The 21135-nt window shown below is 51.1% G+C and overlaps 1 protein-coding gene across 8 annotated transcripts in view; it reads left to right on the top strand.

Moving 5' to 3' along the window:
* Nucleotides 1-21135, top strand: part of CHFR (checkpoint with forkhead and ring finger domains) — a 38743-nt gene that overhangs the window by 11681 nt on the left and 5927 nt on the right. For 5 of the 8 annotated variants that reach the window (XM_017895640.1, XM_017895644.1, XM_017895638.1 and 2 more), the window contains exons 4-15: nucleotides 1118-1177; nucleotides 1729-1944; nucleotides 4733-4900; nucleotides 8018-8174; nucleotides 9687-9841; nucleotides 10246-10408; nucleotides 12571-12713; nucleotides 14366-14485; nucleotides 17128-17211; nucleotides 17700-17770; nucleotides 18590-18677; nucleotides 20198-20305. In XM_017895640.1, the coding sequence (XP_017751129.1) occupies nucleotides 1118-1177; nucleotides 1729-1944; nucleotides 4733-4900; nucleotides 8018-8174; nucleotides 9687-9841; nucleotides 10246-10408; nucleotides 12571-12713; nucleotides 14366-14485; nucleotides 17128-17211; nucleotides 17700-17770; nucleotides 18590-18677; nucleotides 20198-20305 (1533 nt within the window). The remainder of the gene's footprint in view (nucleotides 1-1117; nucleotides 1178-1728; nucleotides 1945-4732; nucleotides 4901-8017; nucleotides 8175-9686; nucleotides 9842-10245; nucleotides 10409-12570; nucleotides 12714-14365; nucleotides 14486-17127; nucleotides 17212-17699; nucleotides 17771-18589; nucleotides 18678-20197; nucleotides 20306-21135) is intronic. The other 3 variants (XM_017895641.1, XM_017895639.1, XM_017895645.1) reach the window with 2 other exon arrangements.

Below are 21135 nucleotides of genomic sequence, written 5' to 3'. Positions count from 1 at the left end.
TTTTTTTGAGACGGAGTCTCGCTCTGTCACCCAGGCTGGAGTGCAGTGGCCAGATCTCAGCTCACTGCAAGCTCCGCCTCCCGGGTTTACGCCATTCTCCTGCCTCAGCCTCTCGAGTAGCTGGGACTACAGGCGCCCGCCACCTCGCCTGGCTAGTTTTTTGTATTTTTTAGTAGAGACGGGGTTTCACTGAGTTAGCCAGGATGGTCTCGATCTCCTGACCTCGTGATCCACCCGTCTCGGCCTCCCAAAGTGCTGGGATTACAGGCTTGAGCCACTGCGCCTGGCCCCATTTTTGTATTTTTAGTAGAGATGGGGTTTTGCCCTGCTGGACAGGCTGGTCTCAAACTCCTGACCTCAGGTGATCCACCCACCTCAGCCTCCCAAAGTGCTGGGATTACAGGCGTGAGCCACCACACCCGGCCAATACTTATTTAATTTTTTTTTTTGAGACAGAGTCTCACTCTGCTCTGTTGCCCAGGCTGTAGTGCAGCGGCGTGATCTTGGCTCACTGCAGCCTCCGCCTCCTGGGTTCAAGCGATTCTCCTGCCTCAGCCTCCCAGGTAGCTGAGATTACAGGTACATGCCACCACACCTGGCTAATTTTTGTATTTTTAGTAGAGACAGGGTTTCGCCATGTTGGCCAGGCTGGTCTCGAACTCCTGACCTCAGGTGATCTGCCTGCCTTGGCCTCCCAAAGTGCTGGGATTACAGACAAGAGCCACCGCACCTGGCCACCCCTGAAATTCCTAAAGACCACAGTAGTGAGGAAGAATGGGGCAAATATGTCTTAGGCATCTTTAGTATAAACTTAACCAGCCACTTGTCACACAGAAGGCTCTTGTATCTGCTCCTTTGTGTAGTTTGAAATTATAAGTGAGTCATAGATTCTTCACCTTCTGCCTCCTGCGGCCATTTTTCCCCAAGGCTTATTTCTTTTGAGTTGGTAAAGATGTTTTAGATTACTTCTTTTAAAACTCTTGAACTGATGAATTTGTTATTAGCTGATGAGTCAAAATAATCAACAAAACAAATGGACTGGAGAACAGAAGAGAAAAATGAGTTCTCAATTTGCACAGGGGCCATCACTTTTCTGATTTGATTAATTTTCTTTTAGACGTGGCATACCTCTATGAATCTTTAAATGAAAAGCAAGGCATGACACAAGAATCCTTTGGTAAGTAAGATTATAGCAAAGAAGCGGATGCATATTTGGGGCTGTAGCATTCCTTTTTTTTGAGATGGAATCTCGCTCTGTCACCAGGCTGGAGTGCAGTGGTGCGATCTCAGTTCACTGCAACCTCCGCCTTCTGGGTTCAGCGATTCCCCTGCCTCAGCCTCCCATTTCTTTTTGAGATGAAGTTTTGCTCTTTTTGCCCAGGCTGGAGTGCAGTGGTGCAATCTTGGCTCACTGCAACCTCCACCTGCCGGGTTCAAGAGATTCTCCTGCCTCAACCTCCCGAGTAGCTGGGATTACAGGTTGCACCACCACACCTGGCTAGTTATTTGTATTTTTGGTAGAGATGGGTTTTCACCATGTTGGTCAGGCTGGTCTCGAACTCCTGACCTCAGGTGATCCATCTGCCTTGGCTTCCCAAAGTGCTGGGATTACAGGCCGGAGCCACCGTGCCCGGCCTTGGGGCTGTTGCATTCTTAAGAGCGTTTTGATCCCTAGAGTGTCTCCCTGAGCCCTGGATGTGAGCTCCTTCTGCTCCTTTTGGGTTACAGAAGCTAACAAGGAAAATGTGTTCCATGGGACCAAAGATGCCTCAGGTGTAGGTGCAGGGCCAGGGGCCGATCCCCGGGTCCCTCCGTTGTCGCCCGCCGCTCAGGTGTGCTTTGAGGAACCACAGCCATCGACGTCGACCTCAGACCTCTTCCCCACAGCCTTGGCCTCTTCCACGGAGCCTCCTCCTGCAGGGCGAGAGCATTCCTCCAGTTGCGGTGAGGTCACATCTCATGAGGTCTTGGTGCTGATTGCATAGTTTTTGTTCACTACTCTTTGCCTGTGTTGTTACAGAGACAGGTAAGCGACTGAGGACTGGCATGAGGTTCTCAGTAGTAAGATTTCTGTAGGAGTCAGTATTGACTGTGTTGTTCCCTTTACTTCCCAAGAGAAGTGAAGATCAGGGACTCTAGTACCATGGTGTATTTTACAGTTTCACTGAGATTATAATTCACATACCATAAAAGTCATCCAGCTGAAGCGCACATTTCAGTGGATTTTAGGGCATCACAAGGTTGTGGGACCGGCACCACTCGTTGACACCAAAAGGAAACCGGTGCCCATCAGCAGTCACTCCGCATGTCCCCTTCGCCTCGGCCCCATCAGCAGTCACTCCGCATGTCCCCTTCGCCTCGGCCCCATCAGCAGTCACTCCGCATGTCCCCTTCCCCTTGGCCCCTGGCAGCTGTGTGTGCTTTTGACCTCTGGATTTTTCTGTTCTAGACACTTCACAGACATGGAATCATGCGTGGTCTATTGTGACTGGGCTCTTTTTTCTGTTGCTGAGACGGAGTCTCGCTCTGTCTCCCAGGCTGGAGTGCAGTGCTGCGATCTCGGCTCACTGCAAGCTCCGCCTCCTGGGTTCACACCATTCTCCTGCCTCAGCCTCCCAAGTAGCTGGGACTACAGGCGCCCGCCACCACGCCCGGCTAATTTTTTGTATTTTAGTAGAGACGGGGTTTCACTGTGTTAGCCAGGATGGTCTTGATCTCCTGACCTCGTGATCCACCCACCTCGGCCTTCCAAAGTGCTGGGATTACAGGCTTGAGCCACTGCACCCAACCGTGACTGGCTCTTTCACTTAGCATGATGTTTTCAGAGTTCATCAAGAAGAGGATGTTATTTAAAACCAGTTTTGGCCGGGTGCGGTGGCTCACGCCTGTAATCCCAGCACTTTGGGAGGCTGAGGCGGGCGGATCATGAGGTAATGAGATCGAGACCATCCTGCGTAACATGGTGAAACCCCGTCTCTATTAAAAATACAACAAGGCTGGGCGCGGTGGCTCAAGCCTGTAATCCCAGCACTTTGGGAGGCCGAGATGGGCGGATCACGAGGTGAGGAGATCGAGACCATCCTGGCTAACATGGTGAAACCCCGTCTCTACTAAAAAAATACAAAAATCTAGCCGGGCGAGGTGGCGGGCGCCTGTAGTTCCAGCTACTCGGGAGGCGGAGGCAGAAGAATGGCGTAAACCCGAGAGGCAGAGCTTGCAGTGAGCTGAGATCCGGCCACTGCACTCCAGCCCGGGCGACAGAGTGAGACTCCGTCTCAAAAAAAAAAAAAAAATACAACAAATTAGCTGGGCATGGTGGCGGGCGCCTGTAGTCCCAGCTACTCGAGAGGCTGAGGCAGGAGAATGGCATGAACCCAGGAGGCAGAGGTTGCAGTGAGCCAAGATTGCACCACTGCACTCTAGCCTGGGCGACAGAGCAAGACTCCATCTAAAAAAAAAAAAAAAAGAAGTCTCACTCTGTTGCCCAGGTTGGGAGAGTGGCGTGATCATAGCTCACTGTAACCTTGACCTCCTGGGCTCAACTGATCCTCCCACCTCAGCCTCCTGAGTAGCTGGGACCATAGGCTCGTACTGTCATGCCTAGTTAATTTTTTCTTTTTTGTATTTTTTGTAGAGATGGGGTCTTGCTTTGTTGCCCAGGCTGGTCTCAAACTCCTAGGATCAAGTGATCCTCCCACCTTGGCCTCCCAAAGTATTGGGATTACAGGCGTGAGCCCCATGCCCGGCCTCTGACCTCTATTTTTTATTTTTTATTTTTTTCCCCAGAAGGAGTTTCACTCTTGTTGCTTAGACTGGAGTGCGGTGGCACAATCTCAGCTCACTGCAGCCTGTGCCTCCCGGGTTCAAGCAATTCTCCTGCCTTAGCCTCTTGAGTAGCTGGGATTACAGATGCATGCCACCATGCCTGGCTAATTTTTTATATTTTTAGTAGAGATGGGGTTTCACCATGTTGGCCAGACTGGTCTCGACCTGACCTCAGGTGATCCACTTGCTTCAGCCTCCCAAAGTGCTGGGATTACAAGTGTGAGCCACCACACCCGGCCCAAACCTCTATTTTTTTTTTTTTTTGAGACGGAGTCTCGCTCTGTCGCCCAAGCTGGAGTATAGTGGCCGGATCTCAGCTCACTGCAAGCTCCGCCTCCCGGGTTCACGCCATTCTCCTGGCACAGCCTCCCGAGTAGCTGGGACTACAGGTGCCCGCCACCTCGCCCGGCTAGTTTTTTTTTTGTATTTTTAGTAGAGACGGGGTTTCACTGTGTTAGCCAGGATGGTCTCGATCTCCTGACCTTGTGATCCGCCCGCCTCGGCCTCCCAAAGTGTTGGGATTACAGGCTTGAGCCACCGCACCCGGCCCCAAACCTCTATTTTAACACAGTTTATGACACGGTGTGCATCATATGACCACAAATACGTGGATTTGCCCTGGGTTAGACTTGTCGCCCGAGGGCTAAGCCTGGTCAAAGACATTTCTGCATTTGTTTCTCTACGAATGCACTTCTTGTCCCCAGCTCCACCCTACACAGAGATGGGCACAAATACAGTGAAGATGTGAGTTGAGTGAGCACACACTCCTGGTAAGCCACTTGTCATTCCTGAACTATGACATCTTAGGTTGCCAGCTGCACTGGGTTCCAGTCAGTGACACCCTACAGTCGTGGTTCTCTCCTGAGCTGGGTGGATCAGCACATGTCTTGTTTGATTCCTCTCACAGAGTCTGGGGGTGGTGGCATCTCCCCTAAAGGATGTGGTCCCTCTGTGGCAAGTGATAAAGTCTCCAGCTTTGCCTCAGCTCTCCCAGACAGAAAGCCTGCATCCTTTTCGTCATTGGAACCCCAGGATCAGGAGGATTTGGAGCCCATGAAGAAGAAAATGAAAGGAGGTTAGTATCTGGTTGTGTGTGTCCTCTACCCTATCATGAGCTCCCGGCGCATGCAGGGGCCACTGCCATGCTCTGTGCTGTGGGGCGTTGCTTCCTGCAGGGGCATGTGGACCCTGCCTCAGGTTGATGCCTGTGAACACCTCTGGCATTTTCATTCAGAAAGCCTGGTCCTGTTTTTTGTGGTTTGCATAATCCCGATAGCACTGTGGTTTACTACAGGCTATTCTCTTCGTCTGGAAATAGCCCGTTCTGAATTGCAGAATTAATCTCTAAGTCCTCCTTCCTGGCCAGGTAGAGTAGTTCATACCTGTAATCCTAACACTGGGAGACCAAGGCAGGAGAATCACTTGAGGTCAGGTGATCGAGACCAGCCTGGGTGACAGAGCAAGACTTGGTCTCTAAAAATAAAAATCAAGCCAGATGTTATGGCTCATGCCTGTAATCCCAGCACTTTGGGAGGCCAAGGCGGGCAGATCACCTGAGGTCAGGAGTTCTAGACCAGCCTGGCCAACATGGTGAAACCCCGTCTCTGCTAAAAATGCAAAAATTAGCTGGGTGTGGCAGCTCATGCCTGTAATCCCAGCTACTTGGAAGGCTGAGGCAGGAGAATTGCTTGAACCCAGCAGGTGGAGGTTGCGGTGAGCCAAGACTGTGCCATTGCTCTGCAGCCAGGGCAACGAGCAAAACTCTGTCTCAAAATAAATAAATAAATAAATAAAAATCAAAAAAGAAAGCCCTCTGTCCTGGTAGGACAATGATTTCTAAAAATGTAGCTTAAATCTTCACATTCACAGGTTATCTGACACGTGGAGTTGATCGGTATGGGGAAGGTGTGGAAAGAATCAGCAACAGTTACATAGGAAAAATAAGCACAGGAGTGAGGAAATTTTAATTCTAGCAAACATGAAAAATTGTGTAAGTCCTACAACAATCTAGTACACTACTTGGCTCAGTAGTGAATACTTGCATAAGCATAATACAAATACAATATCATGAACTAATAGTTGTGTTAACATAATGTTGGCGGGGGGGGTCTCAGTTCAGAGTTTTGCTTTATGTTAATAGATGTCAGGGATGATGTCTGAAATTGATAAATCAACATGTACCATGATAACTTAGAAACACAGAGGTAAATACCAGAAGAAACAGCTCGAAGACATGAAAGTAGTTTTCCTCCAAGGAGGGAAATCAGGTGAGGAGCGGCGGAGGCAGAAGGTGACTGCCTTTGTTTTCTTGTAAATATATTATCTATACATTTTTTTAAAAGACAGGATCTTGCTTTGTCACCCAGGCCAGAGCGCAGTGGCTCAATCTTGGCTCACTGCAGCCTCCGCCTCCTGGGCTCAGACAGTCCTCCCACCTCAGCCTTCCGAGTTGCTGGGACTGCAGGTGCGTGCTACCATACCTGGCTAATTTTTTTTTGTATTTTTTGTAGAGATGGGGTTTCATTATATTGCCCAGGCTGGTCTTGAACTCCTGGGCTCGAGTGATCTCCCCGCCTCAGCCTCCCAAAGTGCTGGGATTACAGGCGCGAGCCACTGCATCTGGCTTCTTGTAAATATTTGGCTTTTTAAATTGTGTGCAGTTTATTTAATTAAAAATAAGAATTAATTGATGATTACCAACATCTCAGCATTATAGAAAAATAAAAACACACCCAAAGAGGGTCAGGCGCGGTGGCTCATGTCTGTTACCCCAACACTTTGGGAGGCTGAGGCAGGCAGATCACGAGGTCGGGAGATCGAGACCATCCTGGCTAACACAGTGAAACCCCCATCTCTACTAAAATATAAAAAATTAGCCGGGCGTGGCGGCGGGCGCCTGTACTCCCAGCTACTCGGGAGGCTGAGGCAGGAGAATGGTGTGAACCTGGGAGGTGGAGCTTGAAGTGAGCTGAGATCGCGCCACTGCACTCCAGCTGCGTGACAGTGAGAGACTGTCTTCAAAAAAAAAATGTTAAAGAAAACTCAAGATGTTATCTTCTTCTCAACTCCAATGACATTGGAACTGCTAAGCAATTAAACCACACAAAACTGTTCGTATGCTTGTTTCAAGTAAAGAAATCAACAACACAGTTTTGAGACTCCATCTCAAAAAAAAAGAAGACAAAAAAACACACCAGAAGAAAAAAATATGAGCTACTGTTGACATCTTCAGTCTGTTTTCAGCCTTTTCCTCTGTGACACAAACGAGTCCCAGTTTGTGTTTAAACAAAGTGACATCATACACACTGACAGCTGGCCTTCAACACTAACTCACATCCTGAATGTCTTTTTTAATGTTATTAACCATGTCTCTAAAACAAAACTTAAACCTATTGGAATATGAGATTTATTTTGGACCTTCTGCAAAATACCCTATTTATTTATTTATTTATTTATTTATTATTTTTTTGAGACAGTGTCTCACTCTGTTGCCCAAGCTGGATTGCAGTGGCACAATCTTGGCTCACTGCAACCTCTGCCTCCCAGGTTCAAGCGATTTCCGGCTAATTTTTGTATTTTCAGTAGAGACGGGGTTTTCCCTGTGTCAGCCAGGCTGGTGTCAGACTGCTAACCTCAAGTTGATCCATCTGCCTCGGCCTCTCAAGGTGCTGGGATTACAGGCGTGAGCCACCTCGCCCAGCCAAAGATGCACTTTAGAAATACAAAGATAAGCCAAGTCCCCTGTGTTTTCTGCTTTTGGTTCTGAACATCTGTGGCCTGGAGGTTTTCTCCTTCTACAGGTGAAGATGTTTGTCAGCTCAAAAGACTGCATGTGCCGGGCGCGGTGGCTCATGCCTGTAATCCCAGCACTTTGGGAGGCCAAGGCGGGTGGATCACGAGGTCAGGAGATCGAGACCATCCTGGCTAACACGGTGAAACCCCGTCTCTACTAAAAATGCAAAAAATTAGCCGGGCGTGGTGGCAGGCACCTGTAGTCCCGGCTACTTGGGAGGCTGTGGCAGGAGAACGGCGTGAACCTGGGAGGCGGAGCTTGTAGTGAGCCAGGATCGCGCCACTGCACTCTAACCTGGGCAACAGAGCAAGACTCTGTTTTCAAAAAAAAAAAAAAAAAAAGACTGCATGTATTTCCTCCTTGATTACTACAGTCAGAACACATCCCTTTCTCTTATAGATGGGGACCTTGACCTGAACCTGCAGTTGGTCGCACAACCGCGTAGAAACGCCCAAACCGTCCAGGAGGACGTCAGAGCAGCGACTGGGAAGCCAGACAAGATGGAGGAGACGCTGACATGCATCATCTGCCAGGACCTGCTACACGACTGCGTGAGGTGCGACTGCATTCACCCTTGGCTCATGGAACATGGCACTGCAGGTTCCTCGTCCAGTGTGGGGTGGGGCTGGGCATGAAACAAGCCTCCAGGTCCTGTTTGGCCTGGCATCTGCTGAGGTTACCATTTTCTTTTTCTTTTTTAGACAAGGTCTGGCTCTGTCACCCAGGTAAGAGTGGGCGCTATCTCAGCCCACTGCAACCTCTCCCTACCAGGCTCGAGTGGTTCTCCCACCTCAGCCTCCTCAGTAGCTGGGACTACAGGTGCACATCACTGTGCCCGGCTGACTTTTTTTTTAATGTTCTGATTTTATTGTTATTTATGTATTTATTTTTTATTCCTTTTTTTTTTTAGATGGAGTCTCGCTCTGTCACCAGGCTGAAGTGCAGTGGCACGATCTTGGTTCACTGCAACCTCAGATTCCCAGGTTCAGATGATTCTTCTGCCTCAGCCTCCTGAGCAGCTGGGACTGCAGGCGTGTGCCACCAGGCTAATTTTTTTTGTATTTTTTGTATTTTTTAGTAGAGCAGGGTTTCACCATGTTGGCCAGGCTGGTCTTGAACTCCTGACTTTAGGCAATCTGCCCACCTTTGCCTCCCAAAGTGCTGGAATTATAGGCATGAGCCACTGCTCCCTGCCACCCTGCTGATTTTTGTATTTTTGTAGAGGCAGGGTTTCACTATGTAGCCTAGGCTGGTTTTTTGTTTTTGTTTTTGTTTTGGAGTTGGAGTCTCACTGTGTCGCCCAGCCTGGAGTGCAGTGGCATGATCTCAGCTCACTGCAATCTCCACCTCCCGAGTTCAAGTGATTCTCCTGCCTCAGCCTCTCAAGTAGCTGGTATTACACGCGTGCGCCACCATGCCTGGCTAATTTTTTTGTATTTTTAGTACAGACGGGGGTTTCACCATGTTAGCCAGGCTGTTTTCGAACTCCTGAACTCAAGATATTCTGCCCGCCTTGGCCTCCCAAAGTGTTGGGATTACAGACGTGGGCCACCGTGCATGCCCACCACTTTCATTTTAGTTGTGGTGCCAACAAGGAGGAAACCTGGAACCCTGAGCTGGAGGCTGTAGACCCCACAAGTTTTGGGTGTGTGGGTCGTGTGTGACCCAGTGAACTCTGCAGACAGGTGAAAGGAACTATGCACATTTTAAATGTTCCTTAGCTGGGAAGGTGTATTCAGCATGGAATGAATGCAGGGGCAGCTGAGGAAGGGCCTCCTTTTCTGTGGAAACTCAAGAGTGAGAACCTTCCAGCTTCTGTTCCAGAAACACTTGGTGTCTCGTTGTTTGTGTTCCTGAAGTCATAATCTCACCTCTGTCCCTCCTGAAAACACAGAGGCCATGTGGCCTGTGATTTCTTTACGTTAACGAAGACTGAGTCAAAGGGTTTTTAGGTTGAACGATGGCTGGGCTTCTGTAGGTCCTTCCGTGGTGGGGCTGCTGTGGACCTTGGTCGAGGGTGGTGGTTGCGTCTGTAGGACTGTCTGGACACTGCTCCTCTCGCTTTCAGTTTGCAGCCCTGCATGCACACGTTCTGCGCGGCTTGCTACTCGGGCTGGATGGAGCGCTCGTCCCTGTGCCCCACCTGCCGCTGTCCTGTGGAGCGTATCTGTAAAAACCACATCCTCAACAACCTCGTGGAAGCATACCTCACCCAGCACCCAGGCAAGTGCGGGCGGTCCACCCACTAGCACCCAGGGAAATGAGGGTGGTCTACCCACCGGCACCCAACCAAGCATCCAGGCAAGTGAGGGCGGTCTACCCACCAGCACCCAGGGAAATGAGGGCAGTCCGCCCACCAGCACCCAGGCACGTGAGGGCGGTCCACTCACCAGCACCCAGGCACGTGAGGGCGGTCCACCCAACAGCACCCAGGGAAATGAGGGCAGTCCGCCCACCAGCACCCAGGCAAGTGAGGGCGGTCCATCCACCAGCACCCAGGCAGGTGAGGGCAGTCCACCCAGACCCCTCTTCCACAGCACTGTGCACACAAGCTCCCAGCAGTGTGAGCTGTGTCTGCCTGTCATGTCTCACTGCTGGCCAATGGTGCTGTGTTCTTTCAATTCTAGACAAGAGTCGCAGTGAAGAAGATGTGCAAAGTATGGATGCCAGGAATAAAATCACTCAAGACATGCTGCAGCCCAAAGTCAGGCGGTCTTTTTCTGATGAAGAAGGGAGTTCAGAGGACCTGCTGGAGCTGTCAGATGTTGACAGTGAGTCCTCAGACATTAGGTAAATCATGCCCCTGGCTCACAGCAGAGCGTGGGAGCTGGAGGAGCATCGGAACCAGGACCGAGAGCTCACCACCGGGTGGACAGCGTGGGTCCTGAGTTCTGGTTCTGCCCCTGAGCAGCCAAGGTCTTAAATGGCTTCAGCTTGTTTTCTGGTATTGGATAGAATTAGCACCTCCCCTGAGAGGGCGTGGCAGGGACCGGGTGAACACTTACGGGAGTGGTTGGGTAGCCAGCAGAGCGCCAGCCGCAGGCGGCTGCCGGGACATCTGCACCCTTGGCCGACACCCTTCCCTTGGCTTCGACTGGTCATGGTCTGGCATCTCTGGCTGTGACAGGGGACTTCATTCCATATGTTATTTTTTCCCACATAAGCATATGTATTCTTGGTAGCTGATCTAGTGACTGTAAAGTCCTGCAGTATAAATTGCAACGTTTATCATTTGTCAGGATGTTATTACGGAAGAGGCACCGTCACCTGGACCAGACAGTCCCGGCCTCAGAGACCTTGTTTATCGGCTACCATGTTGATGTTTCCTAGTGCACAAGTCCAGGGTCTGATGTTTCCTAGTGCACAAGTCCAGGGTCTGAATGTTGGGTCAAGGCCATGATATTTAAAAAGACAATGAACACATAAAAAACCCAAAACTTCTCTTTGTTTGCTTTTGCCAAGTTTAACATGTGACTGTTAAGCAAAAAGAAGGGAACAAAAACCACTTTAGCATTAAGATTTTGCTGCATCTTCCCAGCTATTCGTACATGCGTCCTAATCGTTAACAAAATGAAATGTAATATACTAATAGGTTTTTTTTTTTTGAGACGGAGTTTCGCTCTTCTTGACCAGGCTGAAGTGCAATAGCATGAATTTTATTTATTTATTTATTTATTTATTTATTTATTTATTTATTTATTTATTTATTTTTGAGACGGAGTCTCGCTCTGTCGCCAGGCTGGAGTGTAGTCGCGCGATGTCGGCTCACTGCAACCTCTGCCTCCTGGATTCAAGTGATTCTCCTGCCTCAGCCTCTTGAGTAGCTGGGACAACAGGCGCCCGCCACCACACCCAACTAATTTTTTTTTATTTTTAGTAGAGACAAGGTTTCACCACGTTGGCCAGGATGGCCTTGATCTCCTGACCTCGTGATCTGCCCACCTCGACCTCCCAAAGTGCTGGGATTACAGGCGTGAGAAACAAATGTTTTTATGAAGCTGGGATTCGGCTGCACATACAGCTCGGTAATGTCCCCAGCATTTGAACTGGGAAGCGCTTGCTGTGCATTTCTTACGTTCGTGTTTGTGCACACGTGCAGTGACGTCAACATTTAGACGTGAAGCGGTCGAGTCACAGAGTGTGACTGGAATTGGGCCTGGACAGACGTTTGATAAGTTTGTTATCCCCACACCAATGGGAAAGGGCGCGGCTAATGCACTCTACAAGGTCTCCCTGAGGGGCTCTTTTTGCTATTTTAGTAGGAGAAATAGGTAATCTCATATTCATTTACATTTTTTCCTTATGAAAAAATACGTGTCTTTTCACCGTGCTTTGTTTTTTAATCTGGTCAGGTCTTACCCGCTGGCCTTACTGGCCCCTGGCCTTGGTGTCAGGCGCAGAAAAGCCTTTCAGATGGAGAGGAGAGCCCCGTGTATTTTTTCCGACAGGTTCTTTTTTTACAGTTTACATTTTTGTCTGCTCGTTTGTGGACGTACAAGGGAAGTGTAGAAAAGACAAGTGATTCGGGGCCTTGCAGGCTCCTGGTGTGACTTCCAGTACTTTGTCCACCGTGCTCTACTTTTAACGGGAGGGTAGGTGGCGTCCTGAGGAGCACGAGGTGTGTTCACACATGCTGGCCTTTGCCCTGCGCTGGCGTCGTCTCCTGGGAGCACACATCAGTGGGGACCGAGTGGCCCCGGGGATGGCGCTCCAAAGCGTGGGGGCTGAGCTGGGGTTGTGGAGCGGCGCATCCTTGCCCTGTGACTCCTGTTCTGGTCCCTCTCCTCTAACACTGCGGTGCTGGGCAGGAAGGGGGCCTGGCCTTTCCCCTCACACCAAGCAGCTGAGCGAGGGTGGAGCTGAGCTGTGACAGCTGTGGACCCGCGTTGCACCGCCCCTGCCTGAGAGAGGCTGGGGGCCTGCACACAGCTCGGCCCTGTGCTTCCTTGCAGCCAGCCGTACGTTGTGTGCCGGCAGTGTCCTGAGTACAGAAGGCAGGTGGCGCAGCCTCCCCACTGCCCAGCACCCGAGGGTGAGCCAGGAGCCCCGCAGGCCCTGGGGGATGTACCCTCCACGTCCGTCAGCCTCACGACAGGTGAGCCACGCCACCCTTAGGCCTCAGCCTTCCCGCGAGTCACTTTGTGGCTGTGCCCGGTGCTGACGTGCACGTGGCCACACTCTGCCCACCTCCTCTCTGCACCCCTTGCCCCCTTTGGACCCTGGCCTCAGCGGTCTCCCTGCACTCACAGTTCGTTGCTTTTTGTGACTGATTTTGGGTTGGGAAATCAGATAAGTAACTGTTGATTCGTAGCCACTCCTGAACACTCCTGGGAATTAACAACCCTGACCTTAATACTTGGCTCCTCCCCAGCCGCTGCCTCAGGGCAGCTCACATCTCCCAGTGGGTTTGCCAGACCCAAAGTGATGATCGTGTATCTGTCCCTCAAGTAAGAGGCGGGCTTCTCCTCAGCAGTGGCGATGTCTCCAGAGTTGGCTTAATGCGAAATGTTTTCCCGTCAGGTGCCTGTTTCCTGCAAGGGGTGTCAGGTGCCATCCAGGAAAGCAGAGGAAAGCTGGACAGGGGGTGTGGAGGCTGCACTTCTCCGCCCTGCTCACTCCAGACTCATAGAATGGGAAGGTGGCCCTCGGGGTCCTGGCTTCCTGGCCACGGGTCAGGGCTGAGCACATCACGAGGCCACTGGCCTGGGATGGATGCAGAGCCACATCCTTGTGCTGTGTTCTCAGTGGCTTCTTGTAGAACCCGTGGACAGAACAGACAAAGCAGTGTCTACCTGGACGCCTGTCCACCAGCCTGGGTTTGCCTCCGCCACTCAGCAGCTCCATTTGGGTCGCTGGACAGACTCCTTCCTTTGCATGGTGGGACCAGCGCCTCCCTCTGGGGTCCTGGATCCCTCAGTGGGCGCTCGGTGAACCTGGGTGGTGAAATTGCTGTCTTTATGGCCAGCCTGTCGACCTCGCAGGGTCTTTCCTGTGTGGGTGGTGAGTGTCCAGGGAACTTGGCCAGGTGGGCGCAGACTTCTGCTGCCGCATCAGTTGGGCTTGTGCAACTAGCCTGTCCTTTGTTGATTTGAGAGATGGCTGTTCTCTCACCTGAGCGGACACTGAACACAAAACTTGTTTTATTCTATATCATAGGTTCTATGGGGCTATCCTCCCTTTATAGGAAATAGTAGAAATCCTTCAACAGATCGGCCGGGCGCGGTGGCTCACACCTGTAATCCCAGCACTTTGGGAGGCCGAGGCAGGCGGGTCACGAGGTCAGGAGAACGAGACCATCCTGGCTAACACGGTGAAACCCGTCTCTACTAAAAATACAGAAAATTGGCCGGGCGTGGTGGCGGGCGCCTGTAGTCCCAGGTACTCGGGAGGCTGAGGCAGAAGAATGGCGTGAACCTGGGAGGTGGAGCTTGCAGTGAGCCGAGATCACGCCACTGTACTCCAGCCTGAGTGATAGAGCAAGACTCTGTCTAAAAAAAAAAAAAAGAAAAAATCTTCAACAGATCTTTGAAATCTTGCTCCAGTCGCTAAACCAGTCATGATTGTTAATCTGTTTGGATTCCCCGAGTTTGGGTGGCAGAAGGTCCCTGGTGGTTTAGCAGGGTGGGTCTATGTCTTCCCCGGCTGTCTCAGGTGCACCTCCTCACTGTGCTTCCGGGCGGCGTCTCTAACCTGCTGTCTTTCTGCCCTGTGTCCTACGTGCTCCCGCTGAATGTGCGTGTGCTTCAGCAGTCCAGGATTACGTGTGCCCTCTGCAAGGAAGCCACGCCCTGTGCACCTGCTGCTTCCAGCCCATGCCCGACCGGAGAGCGGAGCGCGAGCAGGACCCACGTGTCGCCCCTCAGCAGTGTGAGTGCCCGCGCCACGGAACGCAGGCGGGCTCCCTCTGTCCTTTGGGGCTCAGGTTTCAAAATGGTGTTTGGCCTTAGGGTGCCCCATGAAGTAAGGATGCCATTTCTTTTTTTCCATCTGTATGATCAGTTGTCCCCACGTGACCGTATTGAATAATCCATCTTTTCCCACCAGCTAGTTGCACTGCCCGTTCACAGGCCACATCTCCATCCAACAGGGGCTCGGCCTGGATCTGTGTCTATCTCCTGCCAGCACTGTGGTTGCTTTATAATGTGTCACTGTTAAACCTCCTAGATGAATTTTGGTGCTTTAATATACAACTCTGGCCAGGCACAGTGGCTAACGCCTGTAATCCCAGCACTTTGGGAGGCCAAGGTAGATGGATTTTCTGTGTCCAGGAGTTTCAGACCAGCCTGGGCAACATGGTGAAACCCCATCTCTACAAAAATTACAAAGATTAGCCAGACATGATGGTGTACACCTGTAATCCCAGCTACTTGGGAGACTGAGGCCAGAGGATGGCTTGAGTCCGAGAGGAGGAGGTTGCAGTGAGCTGAGATCGTGCCACTGTACTCCAGCCTTGGCGACAGAGGGAAATCCTGTCTCAAAACAAAACAAAACATATATATATATATATATATATATGCACACACACAGTTCTTACTGTTAAAAATGGAGCCTGTCCTTTATTTCATGGCTGTTTTAATTTATTCCTGCAGAAATGTCTGTTTATGTCCTTTGCCTTTTTTTTAAATGACTTCCTAATTTGTCAGAGCTCCTTATACGCTGCTGAGCAGCACAGTTGGCTCCTGCCACACGCACCCGTGCTGCTCTGTGCACCGAAACCTGCGTGAGCAGCACACGGCCACAGCACTGGTTCTGTCTGGAATGACTTAAAATGTTCTGGGCACTCAGGAAACCAAACAGGTTACTTCTGGGGGCTGTACCCTGAGACTGGGCTTGGCAGGGGTGGGGCCTGACCTGCAGCGTTGGGACACACCTGGCGAGGTGACCTGGACAGTCACTGCCTCAGGGGTCGTCCACGGCAGGCATTGGCCACTGCTGATGCTGCTCGCGGGAGGGCAGGTGAGAAGCCGCTGAGAATAGCTCGCCCTGTGCCTAACACACATGGTGGTCAGCAGGTGGCAGCTCGGGCCAGCTTTTCCCCAGGAACCCAAGCTCTTGACTCTAATTTCATAGAGAATGCTTCGTATACAGAGGCATTTGTGAAGTGGCCGTAGGCGTTAGAAGACTTAAGGACTCAACCCTGTGAGAATTTTAGCGAGGGTTTAACTAATATTATATTTTAGGGATTTCCATTGTATAGAATATCAGACAATTAAAAATAATTTCCTTTGGGAGGCTGAGGCAGGCGAATCACGAGGTCAGGAGATCAAGACCATCCTGGCTAACGTGGTGAAATCCCATCTCTACTAAAAATACAAAAAATTAGCCGGTTGTGGTGGCGGCGCCTGTAGTCCCAGCTACTCGGGAGGCTGAGGCAGGAGAATGGCGTGAACCCGGGAGGCGGAGCTTGCAGTGAGCCGAGATTGTGCCACTGCACTCCAGCCTGGGCAACAGAGGGAGACTCTGTCTCAAAAAATAAATAACGTCTACAAAACCAAGGTGATGACATGAAAAAATACCTAGGTAGAAAAAGGCCACCTAGACTGGGTGCAGGGGCTCACGCCTGTAATCCCAGCACTTTGGGAGGCCGAGGCAGGTGGATCACCTGAGGTCAGGAGTTTGAGACCAGCCTGACCAACACGGTGAGACCTCGTTTCTACTAAAAATGCAAAAATTAGCCAGTTGTGGTGGGCGCCTGTAATCCTAGCTACTGGGGAGGCTGAGGCAGGAGAATCACTTGAACCTAGGAGGCAGAGGTTGCAGTGAGCCGAGATTGCACCACTGCACTCCAGCCTAGGCCACAGAGCAAGACTCTGTCTCAAAATAAAATAAAATAAAAAAAGCCACCTAAGTATGTGCAGTTGGGGGCAAGCGTGTTGCATGTTCAGAGCTAGAAGGAAACCCATCGAAGCTGTGTTAGGGGGATGGAGGAGGTGAGATTTTTTTCTCTCGTGGCTCTCACTGTTTCCCTGGGATGAGCATGTGGTGTTCAGTGTAAGAAACGATATGGATCTGGGGCCGGGTACAGTGCCTCATGCCCTAATACCAGCACTTTGAGAGGCTGAGGTGGGAGGATCGCTTGAAGCCAAGAGTTTGAAAGCACCCTGGGCAACATGGTGAGACCCTGTCTCTACAAAAATAAAAAACAAATTAGCCGGGTATGGTGGCATGCACCTATAGTCCTAGCTACTTGGGAGACTGAGGTGAGTGGATCCCTTGAGCCCAGGAGGTGGAGGTCGCAGTGAGCTGATTGTGCCACTGTGCTCCAGCCTGGGCAACAGAGTGAGACTCCATCTCTAAAAGATAAAAAACCAGAAAACATGAGCCTGGCCTTTTTTCAGGGCTACAACTCGTCATCACAGTCCTGGGATGTGGCCCTGCCCTGAGTTCCATGAGACTCCTCCTGAACAATGTTTCCAAAGCGAGTTGAGCTCCTGAGCCTGGTGCTGATGAATTGTGTCAGAGACAGGCCTCAGCACTGGGTGCGGGTAACGAGTGTCCTCTCTCCACAGGTGCCGTCTGCCTGCAACCTTTCTGCCATCTGTACTGGGGCTGTACCCGCACCGGCTGCTTCGGCTGCCTGGCCCCGTTCTGTGGTAATACCGGCTCTTCAGGCCGCAGTGGCTTTGACCTTTGCATGTTCTCTTGGTGAACTTGAGGGCAGGGGATGGTGGGGGCCATAGCCTGATGTTTACAGGGGTGAGGCCACGGTTGGTCATGTCGTCAGATGGTGACATTTTCCTGCTGATCTGCAGAGGTGTGTCAGATTCGTGTTGGCTCAAAATCAAGCCTTAATGGAAGGATTAGGGGAAATACTCCCAGGACGGAATCCTTGCTGCAGGGTTCTGGTGTCACGATACCAGACCAGGTGCTGGGGCGACTCGAGAGCTGATCTTTTTAAGGAGGGAGTGGAATGGAAATCATTTCTGCTTGTCCTCTGTTTAAAACCGAGTGTTATCACCGAACTTCTTATTCCTTCTAGAATCTGTAATGAAAAGAAATGTGTTTATCCTCAGTGTGGGGCAGACAGTGCTTTCCTGTGACGTCTTTATAAACAGGTAACATTGCACCTTCATCTCGGCAGAGCTCAACCTGGGTGACAAGTGTCTGGATGGCGTGCTGAACAACAACAGCTACGAGTCAGACATCCTGAAGGTACGGACCCGCCGCGGGCTGGGGAGCCGGGAACTGCGTTTTCTCACTGGTGCAGCCAGCTGGTTCTCTGCGTTCCGTTGGTATTTATCTGTTTTTCCCGCATTCCAAAAATAGGTGTTTCCTTTTTGTGCCTCCTGCCACGAACCCACAGGAGCTGCCTCCCGCAGCTCTCGGGAGGAGCTTGGAAGTGCTGCCCGGGACCAGGGCCTTTTCTCTGGTCTCTTTCTCTTCTGGCCATTTGCCTTCCTGCGTCTAGGAAGCTACCTCGGCTTCTAGGGTTTCTGTGTATGACGTGCGCATCTGCCCTCTTGCCGAGAGCACACACGGTGGGGCCTTGACGCTTGCCACAGACACACCTGGCGGGTGCCCGCCCAGTCCCACACTCTGCTTTGATGCCCACAGAAGGAGCTCAACAGCTCGTGTGTGTTTAAAGGGCACGGAAAACAGATGCCAAGTCCTCAGCTTTTCTTGTCAAACAGACTGGGCTCGTTGTGGGGCTGTGTGCACTGTGGCAGGCTTTTGTGTCTCATTCACACCTGGGCTGTGAGGGTCTTGGCAGAACTTTTGAGAGCCTCTGATAAGTCTTACACTGGAAGGTCAAGAGTGAGCCTTCCTTTTGGGATTTCCAGGAGGCTCTTGGACAAGACTTCTCGTGCCGCAGGCTGTGAACGTGCAGCCCTCTGCAAATGCCACTTGTAAGGGGCTGAGCTTTGGCTTTCCGCACCTTCAGGGATCTTTTATGAAATGTTTTCTATCTCGTTATTTCAGTGTTTCTTCCTCTAAATGAATTTCCTCTTTTTTTTTTTTTTTGCGTCACAGAATTACCTGGCAACCAGAGGTTTGACATGGAAAAACATGTTGACCGAGAGCCTGGTGGCTCTCCAGCGGGGAGTGTTCCTGCTGTCTGGTGAGTTCTTCTCTTGCCTCCTGCTCTAGGGTGCGTGTGACTTTCCAGGGCTGTACCTGCCTGTCTGCTCTCCCAGTGACAACTCTGACCTTCACCCATCCTGGAAGAGAAGAAAAAAGATCCTGATGCTTTCGGGTTGTTTTTTGTTTGTTTATTTTTGAGATGGAGTTTCGCTCTTGTTGCCCAGGCTGGAGTGCAGGGGCGTGATCTCAGCTCACTGCCACCTGCGCTTCCTGGGTTCAAACGATTCTCCTGCCTCAGCCTCCTGAGTAGCTGGGATTACAGGCGCCCACCACCACACCCGGCTAATTTTTTAAATTTTTTTTAGTAGAGACAGTGTTTCGCCATGTTGGTCAGGCTGGTCTTGAACTCCTGACCTCGTGATCCACCTGCCTTGGCCTCCCAAAGTGCTGGGATTACAGGTGTGAGCCACTGCGCCCAGCCGATATCTTTGTTAATTAAGGGTATAGCACATTTTGATTTGTGTTGCAAATGTTTCCACTATAGTAGTAGCTCACTTTTGTTGTATTTATTTTCATTTTGAGGTTTGAATTGTTGTCAAGTGTACAAATCCTTCCTCTGTGCAATTTGGTGTTCAAGACATACTTAGAAATAACTAATTTTCTCATTTTCTTCTTAGTAATTTTTTGGGAGTTTTAATATTTAAATTTTATATCCACGTGGGTCCAGGTGTGGTGGCTCACACCTGTAATCCCAGCATTTTGGGAGGCCGAGGCGGGCAGATCGCCTGAGGTCAGGAGGTCGAAACCAGCCTGGCCAACGTGGTGAAACCCCAACTCTACTGAAAAAATATAAACATTAGCTGGGCGCAGTGGCGCATGCCTGTAGTCCCAGTTACTCAGGAAGCTGAGGCAGGAGGATCAGTTGAACCCAGGAGGCGAAGGTTGCAGTGAGCCGAGAGTACACCACTGCACTCTAGCCTGGGCAACAGAGCGAGACGTGGTCTCAAAAATAAATAAATAAATAAATAAAGTAAATATTATATCCATGTGGGATTATTTTGCTGTAAGAAAATAAATTGGTAGGACTGGGTGCGGTGGCTCATGCCTATAATCCCAGCACTTTGGGAGGCTGAGGCGGCTGGATCACGAGGTCAGGAGATGGAGACTATTCTGGCTAACACGGTGAAACCCCGTCTCTACTAAAAATGCAAAAAATTAGCCGGGCGTGGTGGTGGGCGCCTGTAGTCCCAGCTACTCGGGAGGCTGAGGCAGGAGAATGGCGTGAACCCGGGAGGCGGAGCTTGCAGTGAGCCGAGATCGCGCCACTGCCCTCCAGCCTGGGCGACGGAACGAGACTCCATCTCAAAAAAAAGAAAGGAAAGAAATTGTTGTCTAGGTTGACTTTGTTCTTGTTTTCTGATGGTGTAGCCCATTGTCTTCACCCCATTTATGGTCAGCACGTTCGTTTCCCGCTGCTGTGAGGTCTGTGTGCTGCTGTCCGGAAGGTGGCGTTGCTGGGTAACTGGCTGTGTCTGCATGAGGCTGTGTTTGTTCCAGATTACAGGGTCACGGGGAACACCGTGCTGTGTTACTGCTGTGGCCTGCGCAGCTTCCGTGAGCTCACCTACCAGTATCGGCGGAACATTCCTGCTTCCGAGTTGCCAGGTGAGGACCCCGACCCCGCATGGCTCTTGTTCTATCTGGGTTGGCTTCTACACTCTTTTTTTGTTTTTTTTTTTGAGATGGAGTTTCGCTCTGTCGCCCAGACTGGAGTGCAGTGGCACAATCGCGGCTCACCGCAACCTCCGCCTCCTGGGTTCAAGCGACTCTTCTCCCTTAGCCTCCTGAGTACTGGGATTCCAGGCACCTTCCACTATGCCTGGCTAACTTTATTTGTGTTTTTAGTAGAGTTGGCCAGGCTGGTCTCGAACTCTTGACCTTGGCCTCCCAAAGTGCTGGGATTACAGGCATGAGCCACCCCGCTCGGCCAGCACTCTCTTCTTAGCAGACAACCTGTTTGCACTTTGCTCTGTGTTCTAAGCAGAGTTTGGCCTCGGTCAGGAGCCGGCAGGACAGACAAGCAATGCAGGGCCGTGGTTGTCTTAGGCCCTGCGTCTATTTGCAGTTGTTCATGAGTGTAACATGGGTTTCTAAAACTGAGTCATAAAGATATCCAATAGAAAGCTGGGGTAGCCGGGCGCGGTGGCTCAAGCCTGTAATCCCAGCACTTTGGGAGGCCGAGACGGGCGGATCACGAGGTCAGGAGATCGAGACCATCCTGGCGAACACAGTGAAACCCCGTCTCCCCTAAAAAATACAAAAAACTAGCCAGGCGAGGTGGCGGGCTCCTGTAGTCCCAGCCACTCGGGAGGCTGAGGCAGGAGAATGGCGTGAACCCGGGAGGCGGAGCTGGCAGGGGACGGAGATGGGGCTACCCCACCCCCCCCGGGGCGCCAGGGGGAGGCCCCTTCCAAAAAAAAAAAAAAAAAAAGCTG

The sequence above is a fragment of the Rhinopithecus bieti genome, unplaced genomic scaffold (genome assembly GCF_001698545.2).
Source record: "Rhinopithecus bieti isolate Rb0 unplaced genomic scaffold, ASM169854v2 scaffold_27038, whole genome shotgun sequence".
Classification (NCBI taxonomy): domain Eukaryota; kingdom Metazoa; phylum Chordata; class Mammalia; order Primates; family Cercopithecidae; genus Rhinopithecus; species Rhinopithecus bieti.
This window is presented reverse-complemented; position numbering and strand designations above follow the sequence as displayed.